Raw genomic sequence first — 16,278 nt, 5'->3', positions numbered from 1 at the left:
GATTCCTATTGCCAACAAAATCAACTATGAAAAACAAGTACTTTTAGAATGATCAGTTCTGGCAAATTCAAAGGGAATACAAATGTCCTGCTGGGCCCTTTCATTTGCCATAGCAATCCTGCAAGCAGACCTTCATTACTTCTGTTGACAAGGCAAGAGCCAAAAGCAAATTCAAATTGCTCCATTTTCCAGAGCTTTACTGCTTTGGAATGCTAGAATATAAACCCAAAAGTCAGTCAGTTGCTGTTCTTAATTCACCCATCCAACCAACGAGGTGTCATTTCTCCATGCTTTCCAGACAAACTCTCCCCCTGAAAATCTGATAGCATGCCCTGCTTTACAAAGTTCTTTCTCAGTTAGCATCAATACCCACCATTTATCTTCACATCCCTTACAGTGAATTATTGGTCTGTATTGATAATGGAGGCACACTTAGAAAATCTTTCCATTTCAAGAGAGTCTTCATGAAAAATGGTTTAAATAGCATGCAAATTTTACAGCCCTGAAAACGGAGTTGTGATTAGACAAAGATTTGTTGGATTATAAAAGTACAAGTGTTTATTATGGCTGGTACTGAGAATAAACAGTTGCCTGCATATGCCAGCTACTATGGAAATATGTTTTTAAGTTCTAATGTGAGCTGTAAACCAAAGCTACTTCAGTTAAAAAAATTCAATACTTAAACTGTGGGGAGGAGTAGTCAGTGCCAGAGAAAACATTCCCATTTAATAATGTTTGAACATAGAGCTGTGATGCAGTTTGTAGCAAGGCAGTGAGAAAAACCCACAACTAATCCTTCATTGCAGCTGTCTGAACTTTTGGTCGTCTGCCATGCTTTAAACAGCGACTTCTTTTTCCTGGTGACTCAAGACTTGAATGACCTAGTGTGGAGGGTTTAAGCTCTATACAAAAAAGGAGTTAAGTAAGAAATAGCCAAGGTAAGTTGGGGTTGCACACCCCAGCAAATCAGGGGTTTGTATCTTAAGTCCTCTTCAGTGCCTAGGAAAAAATATTAAAATAAATAGATACATTTTTATTTATTTATTTTTGGCAAGGAAATATTCAGTGGTTTAGATATCCATCTCTCCTCCTTCTCCTCTTCTCTCTACTTAAAGTACTGATGTTATATGGAAATGAAATTCTGTAGAGAGTTTGAATTTTGAAGTTTATAAATGCTAACCTTTCCTGTAGAAAAACTTTCCAAGTTTTCTTTGATTATTTTTAACTTTTTCTTCCCATTGATATATCTCATAGGTAGGTCTTTTCAGCACCCTGAAGCAACAAATGTGCTTTTTTTTCCTGATTAATTCTTTTGCAAAGTAATGGAACTTGCTTACTTTCAAGTGGAAATATGGGAGTCAGAGAAGTAATTTTATATGACTGTTAACTTTAAAGGAAAATAAAAAAGGGGCTTTCTACCTTTGCCCCATTCTCACTATCACTTATCTGAAAAAGGATTAAACACTCAAGTATTATCCTGAGCTGGTGGAAACCCTGTAGTTTGACAAGTCCTATGATAGTGTAATAATTTCTTATTAAGGCTAATTTTTAAATGGTCATTCAAAGCTACATATTGTGATCTTTCACAGATATGTACTATGTTTTGTCTTTGTATTATAAATTATTGGGTATTTAAAAAAGGTAAATCATTGAACAAAATAATGAATCTATGCTGGGTCCAATGCCCATGGCAACAGATCTCCAGCATAACAGCTTTTGATGTACAGTAAGCAATAAGCAGTACAGCACAATGACCACATATTGCTAAAGCACTTCTGGTATTCCCCCCATTTTTTTCCTCTCATAATTTCAACATGCAGCTGTCAGTTTCAGCTTTGATTTCTAATTAATTAATCTCCTACTCTTACCTTATTATGTTAAGATTTTATATTCATTGTATAATGTATATTGTTTGCCATTCCCATTATCTGTGATTAGCCAAGTTTCACAAACAGAAGGAAGTCCAAGTCGAATGTGTAATTGAAGAGCTGTTTATCCCCATCTCTTTATTAGTTTTCCCAAACTCCCTGGTATAGTGAATACTGTGAATACCAACAGATGATGCTGCAAAGGAGGGTAGATGTTCTAAAGCAGAACTGGGCTGGCAGTCTAAGCTAAACACATTTTAGCTAATATTTTTAATATCAAAGTATCTTCTACAAGAATTGTGAAAGTAACAGGACTATCTTTTTTCCATAAATTTGTGGGCAAACTGGATGACTTGAACAAAAACACACGCACACACTTCCTTTCCTGGTGTTTTTGTAACTTGAGTTTTATTTAAATACCTCCAAAGCATTATGTTAATGTACACTTTCTTCTGGTTCATGAATAACAAGTGTTTCTAAATCTCCAATAAGATCCTTGTACAATTTGTGTTTGCAATGATATTTTGAGTCTCATTTTTTACACATTCAGTTCCTGGGACAAACAGAATTGACTTTTCATTTAGAATGATGCTACATGGAACTGTAACACGTACTTGTACCTTTCAGTTAAGCAATATTTTTAATGGATGTTCCTGTGTTTGTTTTTCAGCATATTTCCATGGGATTACAGGTTATATGTTTTAGTTGAGTTAACAGTCTCCATAAAGTTGCTTCGTGTGAAATCCATTGTTGACTTTTTTCTTTTATAACTGCTTTAAAAAAATAGTTTACAACAGAAATTTTGAGTCATTTCATGGTGTAGAATGCATTAAAAGCATAAAGTCATGCATATGTCAGAGACATATTTACAAATCTGTACAGTTTCTGTCATTTTTATTTACTGTGGCTCTTGCCAGGCAACAAGATTCAACTCTTACCCCTCTGAGGTCAGACTCTCCAAGATAACCCATAGCCATTGTCCAAAAATGCTTTGTTTTGCTTACCAGCCCTGAGATTGATGGCTGCATGTAAGATGGGCCCAATTCTGCACTCCATTTCATAAAGCCTACCTTCCATGGAGTTAGAGGTGATTACCACTGCAACTCAAGCCAGAGCATGGAATGAACTCCACCCAGGCACATTTTCTTACTCTTAGGCTAAGGCTGAATGGCAGATGAATTTATTTATGACCTGCAGATTATTCACAGTTGCCGGATTTCCTCTTGTTCATTCAGAATGTAAGGAAGACCTCATACTAAACTCACACGAACTAAGCTGAGGGATTCTACAAAACGTGTTCCCCTCTCTTCCTGTTCATTTTCAGAACTGTTTGAGATGGAATGTGCTGTTGGAAAAGCCTCAGTGCTTTTGTACCAACACCCAGTCTAAAAGCTGAATGCATTTTATCAACCAGATGCAATTTATTTTTTTCCCAAGTCTGCTTTATTTTTCAAACCACAATAAGAAGTATGGCAAAGGGGGTGCCCATCTCCCAGAGCCAATGTCCACGCCTCCAGCCAATGCAAGAGCAGAATGGTGAAAAATCAGTCCTTCCACAAGTATTACACATGGCTTCAGTTGCCAGAGGTACTACTGGCTGTGAATTAAAGTTCAGTATCTTGGTCAGTCAACATTGTGTTCAGAAAGCAGCCGATTTTATAGAGGGTTCCCCTGGAAAGTGCTTTATCAGTGTTTGGCTCTGTGATGAGAGGCTACTCATCATAACACCTGCATTCCAAGGTGCTCTGACTCCTCTCCTGCTCATGCTCAAGGAAGAATGGCACTTACAGTATTCTCTGAATTCCACGGAAACATCATCATTTCTACAGGAAGATTAGTTATAAGAATGGCATTTCTTCACTAAGGCTAAAAGAACACCTTCCAGAAAAGTAGCATAATGATGCAACATTTGTGGCTTGTTAAATTTACAACATTGAAGAAAATGACCTTAGTAATCATTGCAATACTATCCATTAAAGTCTGGCAGCAAATAGTTTTTCTTTTTAAGACACATCAGGTAATAATTTGTTATGGTGGTTTATCCTGACCAGCTTGGGCAGGTTCTAAAAAAGGAACAAACACCAAGTGTGTGGTTGCTCCAAAAAATCCTTTTTCCATTCTTCTTTCCTTCTTTTCCTCTTCCACTGAGAACAGACCAGAGGCCTGACCAGCCCTACCATTACATTATACCCAGGTAACACAGAAATTAATCAATTAATTTATTATTAATAGGAGCAAAATGTAAAAGCGGAACAAATTGAAGGTGTGCTACTGAGCACACTGTGTCCTGCTGGTGTCCCCAAAAGACCCTTGTGATAAAAATGTACAGATTCTTTAGCTCTGAAAAGTCAAACATGCTAGACTGCAATTTCAAAAGGATGAAATCTTTTCTGTCTCCTATGTTCTTCTAGCATTCTTTTTTCTTCTGCTTTCTGCACTGCTGGATTTTAGCATCCATGAGTCAAGTGATTCTTCTAGCCTCAGTATGTTTTTCCTTCTGATCTCTGCCAAAAGGCCCCTGGTTAGACCTTCTGCATTTCAATGTGCTGGTGGTGGTAGTGGTGGTAACAGTGATGTCTGGGCTGACACCTTCCATTTAGTTTATAAACAGAATTTTTCTGCTGCCTTTTTTTGAAAAACCACACTGCCAGAACAGCTGCAACCAGTAACAAGCAGAGAAGAATCACTATTACTGCTATGATAGCACCTTTAGTGGACTTGGGACAACCCTCTCCCTCACATGGCTCAGAAGTGGGGCCAGGCTTTTCTCCAAGGCCCTGGGTGAGATTTTCTTGCTCAGCTAAGTCCTGGGTCGCTGTGTCAGTAATGATGTCTGGAGCTGGTGCAGTGGTTGCTACTTGTTCTGGGTAGGTGGTCGTGTCTCTTGGTTCTGTGTATGGGGTGTGATCAGAGGGGCTGACGGTCACAGAGGTCTCTGACATGGATGTTGTTAAGCTGCTGATGTCAAACAGCATCGTTGTAGTGGGCTCCTGAGTCACAGTTTCCAGAGATGTTGCCAGATGTTCCCACACAGCATTATCATAACCCCTGCTGACACTGAAGCTCTCCAGACCACTCACTGATGTAGGTGGCACTGCTGTCTCTTCAGCCCCTTCATCACCTGCCGCTGTTGTTGCTGCCACAATCTCTGTTAGACCTTCCTCTGGACCTGGGCTGCCATTTCCTGATTTTCTTACTTCCACGTGATTTGGCTGGTCCGTCGTGAGGATGATGTCATCTTCTGTTCCCATGGAACCATCGACTTTATCACCCTCTTCATCATCCTCCACCACCTCTTGTGTTACTGGGTATCCATCCAACCACGACTCGTCAGTGATGGCAACCGCACCCATTGCTGTCTTTGTATCATTGATTGTGAGAATGGGTCCAATGGGGAAATCCTCACTGTCATAAAACATTTTGGCACCAGGTTCATCATAGACTGTCTTCACACCAATGTGGTTATCACCTTCAGAAAACTGTGCTTTAGTGGAATCATCTGTCTCTTTCTCTGGTTCGGGCTCACTGAAAGTTTCTGATGGAAACCAAAACAAGTTTTTTTGGCTGAGGAGTGACACAGGGGACTCAGTTGGTGCCCTGCTTCCCTTTTCAGCAATGTCTGTGTGCTGAGTAACCCAATTGGTACTCCCAGTTCTTCCTTCCTCACTGAAGGAAAGCTGTATTTGCTCCTGCTCAATTTCCTCTTTGCCATTGCCATGGTCATTCTCAGCAACAGGTATTGATCTGTCATCGGGAAAGTTATCTTCATAGTCAATGTGTGCCTCGGTTTCATCTAGAAAAATTAAAAACAAAAACTCATAAACCAACATTTCATTCTCTGTCAAAGCACTGAGCTCATTTATTACAGGAATCCAAGAAGAGAGGTGCAATGCAAAGTGTCTTCTAGGCAGTTTTTCGTTCTGTGTAATTGTTTATTTGAAAAGAGCATGGTCCTTGAGCTGATACTCAATTTCAAGGGTTTTGTTTAAAAAAATCACAATAGATGTCAATGCTAACTTTCCAGATTTAAAAATTAATGTAAATAACTCATTGTCTGCAGTTAGAGGACTTCCTTTGCTTGTTGTTTTCTCAAACTTTTTCTTTCCCTAGTATGATTCTTTGCAAAATTTGAGAAAAAAATTCATCTTATTCAAGCAAGAAATGTGTGTGGAGAGAAAGACATACCAATTATTAACTGGTAATAAAAAAAAATGCCCCAGACAAAACTAGAAGTTTCACAGCAACTTCATCCCTTTTAAGCTAGATGATTTTAAAGAATTATGTTCAGTACCTTATGCTCAAGATATCAAGGCATGTTCTTATCAGTATCCTGCATTTCTTCAAGCACCTTGGTGTTACGGTGGTGCAATGCCTGGAGCCAGAACAGGATTTTTTATTTCTTAAGAGCTCTTCAGAGCTGACTGAGGCAGACTCCACCACCAAGGCTGACACTGAGTTCTGCTTGTTTTCATCTGAAGAAAGCAAGATGCACCCTGCAAGGCTGGAAATCTCTGTCTCAAACACTTAAAACCTAACACCTAGTTAACATGATAATCCTGTCTGTCAGTAATCAACTCTCAGGCTTCCAATTTTAGGGAATTAAATGTTGCCACTGAGAAAAGAGAAAAAAAATGAACACAGAACAAAACTGATAAAAAAAATGAGTGCAGCAGAGGAGTAGATTCACTATAAAGCTTGAGTTTGATTTAGAAATACTCAGCAAACCTACCACTGATAGCAAGATAGACTTGACTCAAAGCACAAAGCTAAATGTTTGAATTTGAATGGAATAGTGCATTGTACTTAATATTTCTTCCACTATTCTAAAGCCTTAGCTCAATGCAAAATTTTCCAAACGAGACAGGGTGGTTGATTTTCAGTTCACACAAATTTTACTCCATTGAAAGTTGATGTAATTTCTGAGATTTATGCTGGCATTAAAAGTCATAAAAAATAGTGCTTTGGGATATGGAAAATAAACTGAATCATGGTGAGAATTTTTCTTTTTAAGAGGGTGTTTAGTCTTTTATGAAGACAGAGAAGCAATAGACCTGGCATGGCATGGGAAACAAGACATTAATGGGAGAACCTGTTTTACAGATCACTGCCTTTGTAAACCCTTATCTTCTTTTGCCTTTTACAGTCAACGGATTTTGAATTACATTTTCATCTGGGGCCCACCTCAATTTCTGCCTGAGTCACATTCTCCTTGGAGACTGCTTCCCAGACTTCTGGCAGAGCCATATTTGGTCTGCTCTTCAGAAAGATTAGAAATGATGTCAAACCAGTCTGACCAAAACCACTTAGCAGTGATACAGCTCACACCAGCTCGCTTTTTTGCCAGAACAGCTTAAGCCAGGTGCCAAAACAGAATGAGCATTAGCAAAAGGTATTTTCTTTGGAATAGCATCTGGGTCTACCAGAAACCAAGGCAGTTATGCTAAGGAAACCCAAATGTGTGTCCCAAAAAGCCTGCAGAGAGTTAATGCCTCTGTGAAAGCTATCAGGCTGGAGGGCTGGATGTTCTTAGCAGGTCCTCTCATCTCACAGCAAGTGCCAACAACAGACCCCTCTCCCTCCTGGTCCCAGTGTTCTCATCTGCCTGTGTAATCCTCCAGATCATCCCCATCCTCTCCAAAGCAGGAAAAAACTTCTGTCTCGTTCAAGGATGATTTAACAGACAGGGGAATAAAACTCTTAGAGTGGAAATCTTCCTGGTAGGGCTCTCACTTTTCTAATTAATCCTGAAATCTTTTCCAATAGTATTTCAGACTTGCAAATGTATGGAAGATAACTCTGAATACCAGGGCACTTTAGCAACATATTCATGAAGCTCTGCATGGCCCTATCCATCACAATGCAGCATATCTACTGACTGCCAAACATTAGTCTCACTTTGTCCCTTCTCTTACTTTCACTTTAGAGTTTTTCTACCTGGCTGGCACTCTCTTTGCATGAAAATGGTGCCTCAAACTATTACATCCTCTAATAATCCAGACTCCCACTAGAAGCTGATATCTGGGATGCCTGCTTCACTAAAGTTCAGTGTGTTTGAGGAGAGCCTATAGGTGTTTGTGGCATGTCCATGAACTGGAACATCACAATGTGAGAAGTCACCGTTTACCAACCATTATGGTCGTTGTTTTATTTTTGTAATTGAATCATCACAAGTCTGTCCTCACCTCTGTGTCTCTTGTAACCTCTCTTTTTGCCACTCATTAACTTTCCACACTACAGTAATCCAGCTGAGGTTCAAACAGTAATTTTTATGTTGTGGTGAGCAGGCACACACATCTGCACACACAAATTGCATCCACATGCTTGTGTTGTTTCCTCCAGACCTATTTTTTAGTTAGCAGTGTGAAGGGGCAGCTATTATTCATCTCATTGACCAGTATGTGTGAGTGGATCATTGATGAATGCCTAACAACTGTTGTAACAGGCTTTTTAGAGATTTTGAAGCTGTTTTCCTTCAGTGTTTCTCCTGCCTTGTGGTTTCAGCCCTCTAGGAGAAGGTCCTATGGAGGCACATCAGGAAAAAGCATGTGCTTCTAAGAAAGTGCAAATACTCAGTCTATCAGAGCATATTAAAGGTTTGTTGAGCCATCAATGGAGTCTCCATCAAACATGCTGCCTTTGGGCATGATCCTGCCTGTAGAGGAATGAATTGGTGTTTTCTTAATGCAGAGCTGGGGGAAGAAAAAGCCCATTGTAATCTAAAGAGATCCCGAGATTGGAGCTCATTATGCGCTGCTCGTCACCACATAAGGGAGTCTTGTTCCCTCTCACAATCAGATTGTGGCCCAAGTTGTAAAGCTGCTCTAACATATTTTCATATTCAATCTCCCCTATTTGTAGAGTTTATAGCAGAGACTATCAACATAACTAATGTTAGCTTATGGGATGCCAAAATGAAAGCAGCTATTGAGCTCTCTGACCATCAAAGGAAACACAGACGCCCTTACTCTGGAGTTTGATTTATATGATCCTGGATTGACTTACACAGTAATAATACTCTATTCTTTCTGGGCCTCAGACCTTCAAATGGGACTTGGACTCAATATTTAGTGACTCTGTGTTACCATGACAATATTTTAAGTCCACCATGAGCTTGATTTTCTTGGAATAGATTGCACAGCTTCTGCACTTCTTTTTGCTCACCTCCTCAGCACTTTCCCAGACTTTCCAGTTCTCTAAATTTTAGTGTTGGTACTGAAGGGCAACAACTAAAAAAGATCCAGCCCCACCTCTTATCCAAGAAGTTGTAACTGTTATTTTTATATATTTTTTAAACTGCTAGCAATTGATTTTAAAGTGATTGCATCTTTCTTTCCACCTAGGCAGGTCTGGTTTTATGAAGAGCCAGCCTTGAAATTAATTTGTTCAAGATCAAAATCTTTCTATATTTGGTCGTTGTTGCACCTTGACCGTATCATCTTCTGGCAGACTCAAGGATCAGTGAGTTTTAATTCACTGTCTGAGAGATTACTGAGTCTGAAATGAGAACTTTACAGCAAGAGATGCTGAAATGACATACCACCAAAGACGTGAAGCTCAGTTAAAAGGTAAAATCCTTTTAATTATTAATTGATCCTGCTTGAGAAGCATCCAGTTCTGTAGAGCTCTCATCTCCTTCAGTTTTTGATCCTAATGTGAAAACAGTAACCAAATACAGAGACAGGCAAAAACAAAGAGCCTGGTCTTCCACACTCTGGGATCAGCTGATTTTTTTTCTTCTAGATAGTATATTGGTATCCAAGCTCTATTTTGAGTGTTGCTATTTTGGGCAACCATAAAACGCACTGCGTATTTTATGGGTGTATTTTTGGAGTACAGGAAATTGAAACCTGATTCTATATAGACCATCATTATAAATATTTGTACTCTATAAAACATCTTTAGTCTAAGAATCTCAAAGTAGCTACAGCAAACATTAACAAGACAGCATCTGTCTTTAAGGATGGGAAGGAAAGGAGCATGTAGACTGATTTGCCTAAGATAAGTCATATTTGTGAGCTACAACATCTCAAAGAATTATCCATTTATTTTGGATCAGGCACACAAATTTCTCTGTAGTTGACCACAGTATGCTAGACAGAGATTGTGCCTTTTGTCTTTTGCAATAGCTATAAGAAAGAGGATAACTTTTATTCCAGCAGAAAGCCTGCTAATATAAATAAATAACCCATCAATTTTTTTCAACTTATTCCATTTGGCAGAATCCATTCATGCCAGATCAATACTTTACATTAATCTAATACAACCCCTCAGTGACAGGCCTGAAAAGGGAACCAAAGTTTGTCATAACAATTGTTTTGACAGGCCACAGACATATTTGTTGCTGATTATATTTGTCTGTCACAACTCTTCCTCTGCACTCATAGAATGAACAAAAAAAACCCCATTCTCAAATAAGATCAAAAGCCAGAGACATTTTGTTTGATTCCCCACATTAAAAATAAAAAACCAAAAGTAAATGGCGCTAGCTAGTCGTGCTTACAGACCACATGAATGTGAGCCAATATAATTCTTGAAAACTCTGGAAGTAATGAGAGTTGTTGAGCCAGGCAACAAGCCTGGAAGCTGCAGATTAAGTGGTCAAAGTCAGCCAAGTCCTCCTTACACTGAATCTGAAGGATAGTCCTCAGCCTGGAAAAGTTGGACTACCTTGGAACACACTAGCTGTGTATCCAAGGGATGTCACTGGAGAGATTCCTTAGATGTGTAGAAGATATGGACTCTCCTGCCACAAGCATATAGCTGGGAAAACCCAAATAATCCAGGGAAAAGGACAGATACATGACATTCTTCTGAGCCAGTTTCAGGGCAGAGATGGAGCATGATTTCCCAGCCATCTCATCTGCCCTCCCTTTGAGGGAGCAAACCCTAGAGAATGCAGCCTAATGCAGTCCAGCCCTGACCCCTGCCACTCAAGTGTTGGTATCAATGCTTCTGATATTGAGCTCATGGTTTATTTTGGGAAAAAAAAAAAAAAAGAAAAAACAAATGTCATTTAGCAATTGTCAGTTTAATCTCTGTGCTTGCAGAACAGCCACAGCATGGCACATGTGCATCTGCTTTCAGACCTTACTACAGCGTTCTTCAGAATATATTTTGTGAAGCAAATGCATTCTCTCTACAGAAATTAAAAAAATAATAAATGGCAAAATCCATGTGTTTCCCTGTTCTTTCCTTAAGGTTGCTTCGTTGGGCTAAATATCCCTGAGCTTTCAGCAAGAACACAGTGCCTTTTCATCACAAGGAATTATGGGAAACAGAGTCACTTTTTGTCTTAAAAAGCATCTTAATTAAAAAATGCTGTCTATTACCTGGTGTGCACAATGTACTTTACAGCCATTTGTAATATACTGCTTTCCTAATTTCCATCATACTTCACTGTATCTAGAATTCACTTAAATTTCCATCATGCTTTACTGCATCTGAAATCCACTTAATATAAGTCCAAAATTATTTTGTTCAATTATGCCCATAGCCAGGGTTTGCCATGTATTTTGCAGTATGTGCCTATTTGATTATCTGCATATTTTTTAAATTTTAATTTGCAAATCTGCTGACTGTATGGCTGTACATTTATATCCTAGGTGCACTTATATCCCAGGTGCCAGAATGGACTGTATCTCTTCTTGCAGGATCAAAACAGAGAGGAAAGATGATCACAAAGAGACTTCAAAGAACATTTAACTGCTATATTTAGCCACTGCTATGATGATAGTTCTGTGACTCCATATTTGCTCTGCATGAACAACTGGGAATGTAAAGCCAGTCTGATGCTTTTCCACAAGCAAGAAAAGCATGCAATTATTGCTGTTTATTCTGATATTCTGCCTGGACAGCTGGGTATTATAATGGGGCAGTTACCAAGTAGAATGATGTTACTCAAGGTGTAACATCCACAAATCCCAGCAAGCTTTAGGAAATTGGATATATGTTGTCATTCTTCCACAGATGAGGTGGAGTAAGCAGCATAGGGCAGTACAGTGACTTGTCCCTAGCCTCAGAGACACTGCAAGATTTAGGAACTGGCCTTCTATCTCTCAGTGCTCTGACCAGAGCTTTTTCCTGTGGCCTCCTTTTGTTGGAGTAAGAGCATCGGGACCATTTTACGCTTCCCAGTTGCTCACCCAGCACAGATGCAGAGCAAGGGCACTGTATCATCTTACCAGGCTCTAAACATAGCACTTAAACATTCACTGGAATGGCTGCATGAACATCTTTCCATTGATGTCAGCCAGCCAGGACAGAAGTGGTCCAGTCTGCCAACAGGAATATAAATTCTCCATTAAGTCCCATCATTAACCCTCACGGTAGGGAAGGTGCTCTATTGCCTCAAAGCACTTAAAAATCCATCTGTGAGCTGACTTCTGGAGTACTTAATAATTGTTCTCTCTCCTATGACCCAAAACTATCAGTCAACTCTAAATCAGGTTCCTTTAAATTAAATTATCTTTTTTTGTTGTTGTTCTTTTTCACTGGATTCTTACTTTTTAAAAAATAATGAAACCTAGTATCACACATTTTAATCATCCTGTAAAGTCTTCTTTCTTAAAGAATTATGATCAGGAGGATTAAATACATAATTATTACTTGAACAATTATTGTATTTTCTGTCCCATGTCCTTAAAGCATTTCAAAAACATTAATCAGAGGAAGCCCCCCAGCATGAAGTCTACATTTAAATAATTTTAAAAATCATAATCTACAATATCACATCTGCTCCCAAGTTTCAGTGTTGATGTTTGTGATTTTACAGCCATGCTTTCCTATTTTTTAAAAAAATATTTTCCTCTCCCCATCAGCTGTGTGAAAGGCTCGGGAAAAACAGGAGAAATAGATTGTTTATCCAGAGAAAACAGTGAAACACAGACAACTTAAATGGCCTGATTCTTTCCCTTCCTTATTTTGCTGTAATACAGCTTTTTGTCTGTGTGTGATGAAGATAGCATTTCCACTAACCTCAGTAAAGGAAAAAGAATTATCAATTTGGTGCAGATTATAGGGGATTCAGACACACTGGGTAAGTTGAAGATGTTCCTGCTTATTGTAGGGGGGTTGGATCAGATGACTTTGAAGGTTCTTTCCAACCCAAACTGTTTATGATCAGATACAAATATTTATTTATTTTCTTTTTCCCTCCACGTTCTTCCTCTATGTCCTGCATTGTTTTGCACAATCATCTGAACTGCTGTTTGTAAAACAGTTTTGGAAGCTGAAACAGTTGAGAAAAATGCTGGGGCTTTCATTCTTTGTTTTTTTGTGTATCTATACTTGTTGGATGGGTTTGAGAATCTAGTTCCCTAGTGCACAGACATGACCTATTTCTATAAAGAACAAGTTTGACCTTTTCTCATGATTATCCACTGCCTGGTGGTATATTCATGAGTAAAAATAACTCATTGCAAGCCTCCAGACATTAAGGAATATATAGGTTCTGGAATGGATATACTAACTCCAGCCCATATAGATAGCTCAGCTACCCAACAGCTGCTCATTCCTTTGCTTAAAATTTATCTGTTTTGCCAGAAACCTTACTTAATAGATGTGATAGCCTTCTCAAAAAAGTACTAAAATTTTGTGATGACCATTCTTAAATATTGGGAAAAATGGTGGGTTTATGCATTGAACAAGGTAACATGAGAAAGCAGAATTCAGATTACATGTATGTCTGAACTCATGGTACTGTTTACCCTATGTTTGAACAAGGGGAAAGTTAAAAGACTGCTGTAGAATTTAACTAACACATAAAGGTTGCTTTTATTGAGGGTTTAAATTAAGGAAATGCCATTTTACAATTTGCTTGGGGGTTTTGTGGTTTGGTCTTTTTTTTTTGAAAAATCTTTTCTTGAGTCAAATCATTTGGTAAGAAAACCCACTTTCACTCTTTTTAATGGAGTAAATATTTGGGCAACTACTCTTGCGTTTGCAGACAAAAATCCTGGAGGCATGGTGCAAGATAGAAAGCGTTTTCCTGTTTATTGGGGCAGATTAAAGAAGCCATCATGCAGTTTTTTGGCTGGGCTGACCTTTGACGCAGGCCTGGACCTGGCCGTACCACTCTCCGCAGCTGTTGCAGAGCAGCGTGAACGCCGACTCCTTGTTGCCCATGGCATAGCCCTGGGCACAGACGTACAGCAGCTCATCCCCCATGTCAAAGCCAGTGTGGCCGTGCAGGATGGTGTGGGGGAAGGATGGTGGGTCCCCACAGGGCTTGTCTGGAAGGAAAAAAGAGATGACATTGTAAAGACTTCACAGTAGTTCTTCAGTGCCGTGCTAAGAGCAGTGCTAAGAGTTTTCCTGAGGATGAACTTATACAAGTCCACAGAAGTTGTACATCTCATCTGTTTCATGCTCTTGTGTTCTTTCACAATTATTTCCAGCTGTAATTGATTGGGCTATAATTGTGATGCCACTGCTGTGATGGTCTACTACCGTGCCACTACCGTCTGACGGTCACGCATTTAGAAGGGCCTTGTTTCAAACAAGGCAGGATGCCAGATCACAGCTGTCTTCCATGCCTGATTCTACAAAAGCTAACAAGAGCTTGGGCAGGTTGGAACTGGAATGCAACAATTTGGACACAGTCATTTTTCTTAACCACAGAAATGCTGGTGGGATTGTTTAAGACTGGCACCTTGATCTCTTCTACGCTGTAGGAAACCAGCAGAGGCTGAGCAAAGGCTCAGTCCACACTCACAGAAAGAAGAGGTCCAGCTGAACACCATTCAGTTTTCAGACTATCTCTAATCGTCCAATCTTTCTCAAATCAGGGGTCTTCCCAGATATTCAAATCTATCTTTTCAGGGTAGAGACACCCTAAAATAAATAGTGACTTGGGCTCATCAGATTAAGAACACCCAGGGGTAACATAACTCTGCTGTCTATGAGAATCTGAAGAGCTAAATTTATAGCAGGGTATAAAACTCAAAAAGATGTTTGATAGTATTTTTGCTGACAGCATTAAAAACCAGGAAGAAAAATTACTATGAGCGAGATCAAAACTGGTTTTTGTTGCATTAAAGAAGTGTGGAGAGGAGGCAGGCTGACAGCTGACAGCTGCCACCACCAGTGTAAATGGAATTTTAATTCTCTTTTTTAGGTTTGAATGATGTTGGCCATTGTTAACAAGGTAGATCAAGATTTTCTAGAGAAATTTTGAGCATTGTGGATTCTCTTTCCTCAAAGACCTTCTTCCCTGTCAAGAGTTCTTCACAAGGGGTTTGCAGTGTCCCTTTTTCCTCCATAATTTTTACAGCCCTTTTTGGAACAGGTGCCTCTTGGTTACGGAAAAACAAAACAAACAAACAAAAATATAATGCAAGAACATGGATTTTACCAAGAAACCCAAGGGCAAAGACAGCAGTGTTGGTACAAATTATCACTTCTATGTTCTTTCTCAAATCTGGGAATTTTTTCCAGTGGCTCTAGAATCCTATTGACTGTGTTAGAAAAAAGCAGCTGTTTCTCTTTACTTTGTCTAGAAGATCCAAAACCTTCTTTTATCCAGATACAGAACAACCAAAATGAAAAGGCTGTGAGTTCTGGTAATTATATCGGATAAGGGAAACATGGGGCTAGGTCTATGTTTTAGTATTGATCTCTCCTGTTGAAATGGTTTGCTTTGGTACAAAAACTTGATTGTTTACCTGGTAAAGCAAAGATGATGTTCCTTGAAAAGACTTTTGTTTGGAAGCTGAAAAGACTCCAAGACTATGTTCCTAGACATGCAGAAGAAGAAACATCTTCAAAGAGCACCCTTGCTATTTTGCTAGAGTCTACTTTTAGGGCATCATCCCCACAAGATCTTGCAAGCAAGACAAGTGTTTCATTGATTGACACAAGTTTTTCAATGGGCAATAGGCTTGACAGAAAAGCCTTTTCAATCTCCCCTCTGCAAATCTCAGGCTTTCCTGCTTTTGCCCAGGGACATTTTGCAAAACACTTGTGAGTCTCAGGCTGCAGCTTTTCCCATCACCTACCCACTTCTGACTCAGGCATAGGTAAATACATGCTTATTTAGAAATATGATGTATTTATTTTTGCCAGTCATTTACCTTGTAGTGAAATGAAAATCCTATGAAAAACATCCACACTCTGTGAAAGTTCCTTTGGATCAGGCTTTTGGAAATTGTCTGTGAGACCTGACTAACCACTTCTCAACTGGGTATGCTGAAAAATATCTGCCACTAATATAAGGGACATGCTACTGAAGTCAAACTTTGAAGCTTGTTCTCTGTACTGTACACACACAGAGGCATATATATATATATATACACTGTCTAACACCTTCAGAAGTTAGTGGGAGTTATGCACACACACACTGACAGAAAAAACAAGCTTTTGAGTCTACACAAAGCTCAGTTTATATAGAATCTTATGGAAGTTTGACATCCGA

The 16,278-nt window shown here is 39.2% G+C and overlaps 1 protein-coding gene across 1 annotated transcript in view; it reads right to left on the bottom strand.

Annotated features, from left to right (window-relative positions):
• Positions 1–4,390: 4,390 nt before the first annotated feature.
• SUSD5 (sushi domain containing 5) overlaps positions 4,391–16,278 on the bottom strand; it is a 38,508-nt gene continuing 26,620 nt past the window's right edge. Inside the window, exons 4-5 of the mRNA XM_058819303.1 lie at positions 13,910–14,098; positions 4,391–5,661 (exon numbers count right to left, since the gene is read on the bottom strand). Coding sequence (XP_058675286.1) covers positions 4,391–5,661; positions 13,910–14,098 — 1,460 coding nt within the window. The remainder of the gene's footprint in view (positions 5,662–13,909; positions 14,099–16,278) is intronic.

This window comes from Ammospiza caudacuta, chromosome 1, assembly GCF_027887145.1.
Source record: "Ammospiza caudacuta isolate bAmmCau1 chromosome 1, bAmmCau1.pri, whole genome shotgun sequence".
In the NCBI taxonomy this organism is placed as follows: Eukaryota; Metazoa; Chordata; class Aves; order Passeriformes; family Passerellidae; genus Ammospiza; species Ammospiza caudacuta.
This window is presented reverse-complemented; position numbering and strand designations above follow the sequence as displayed.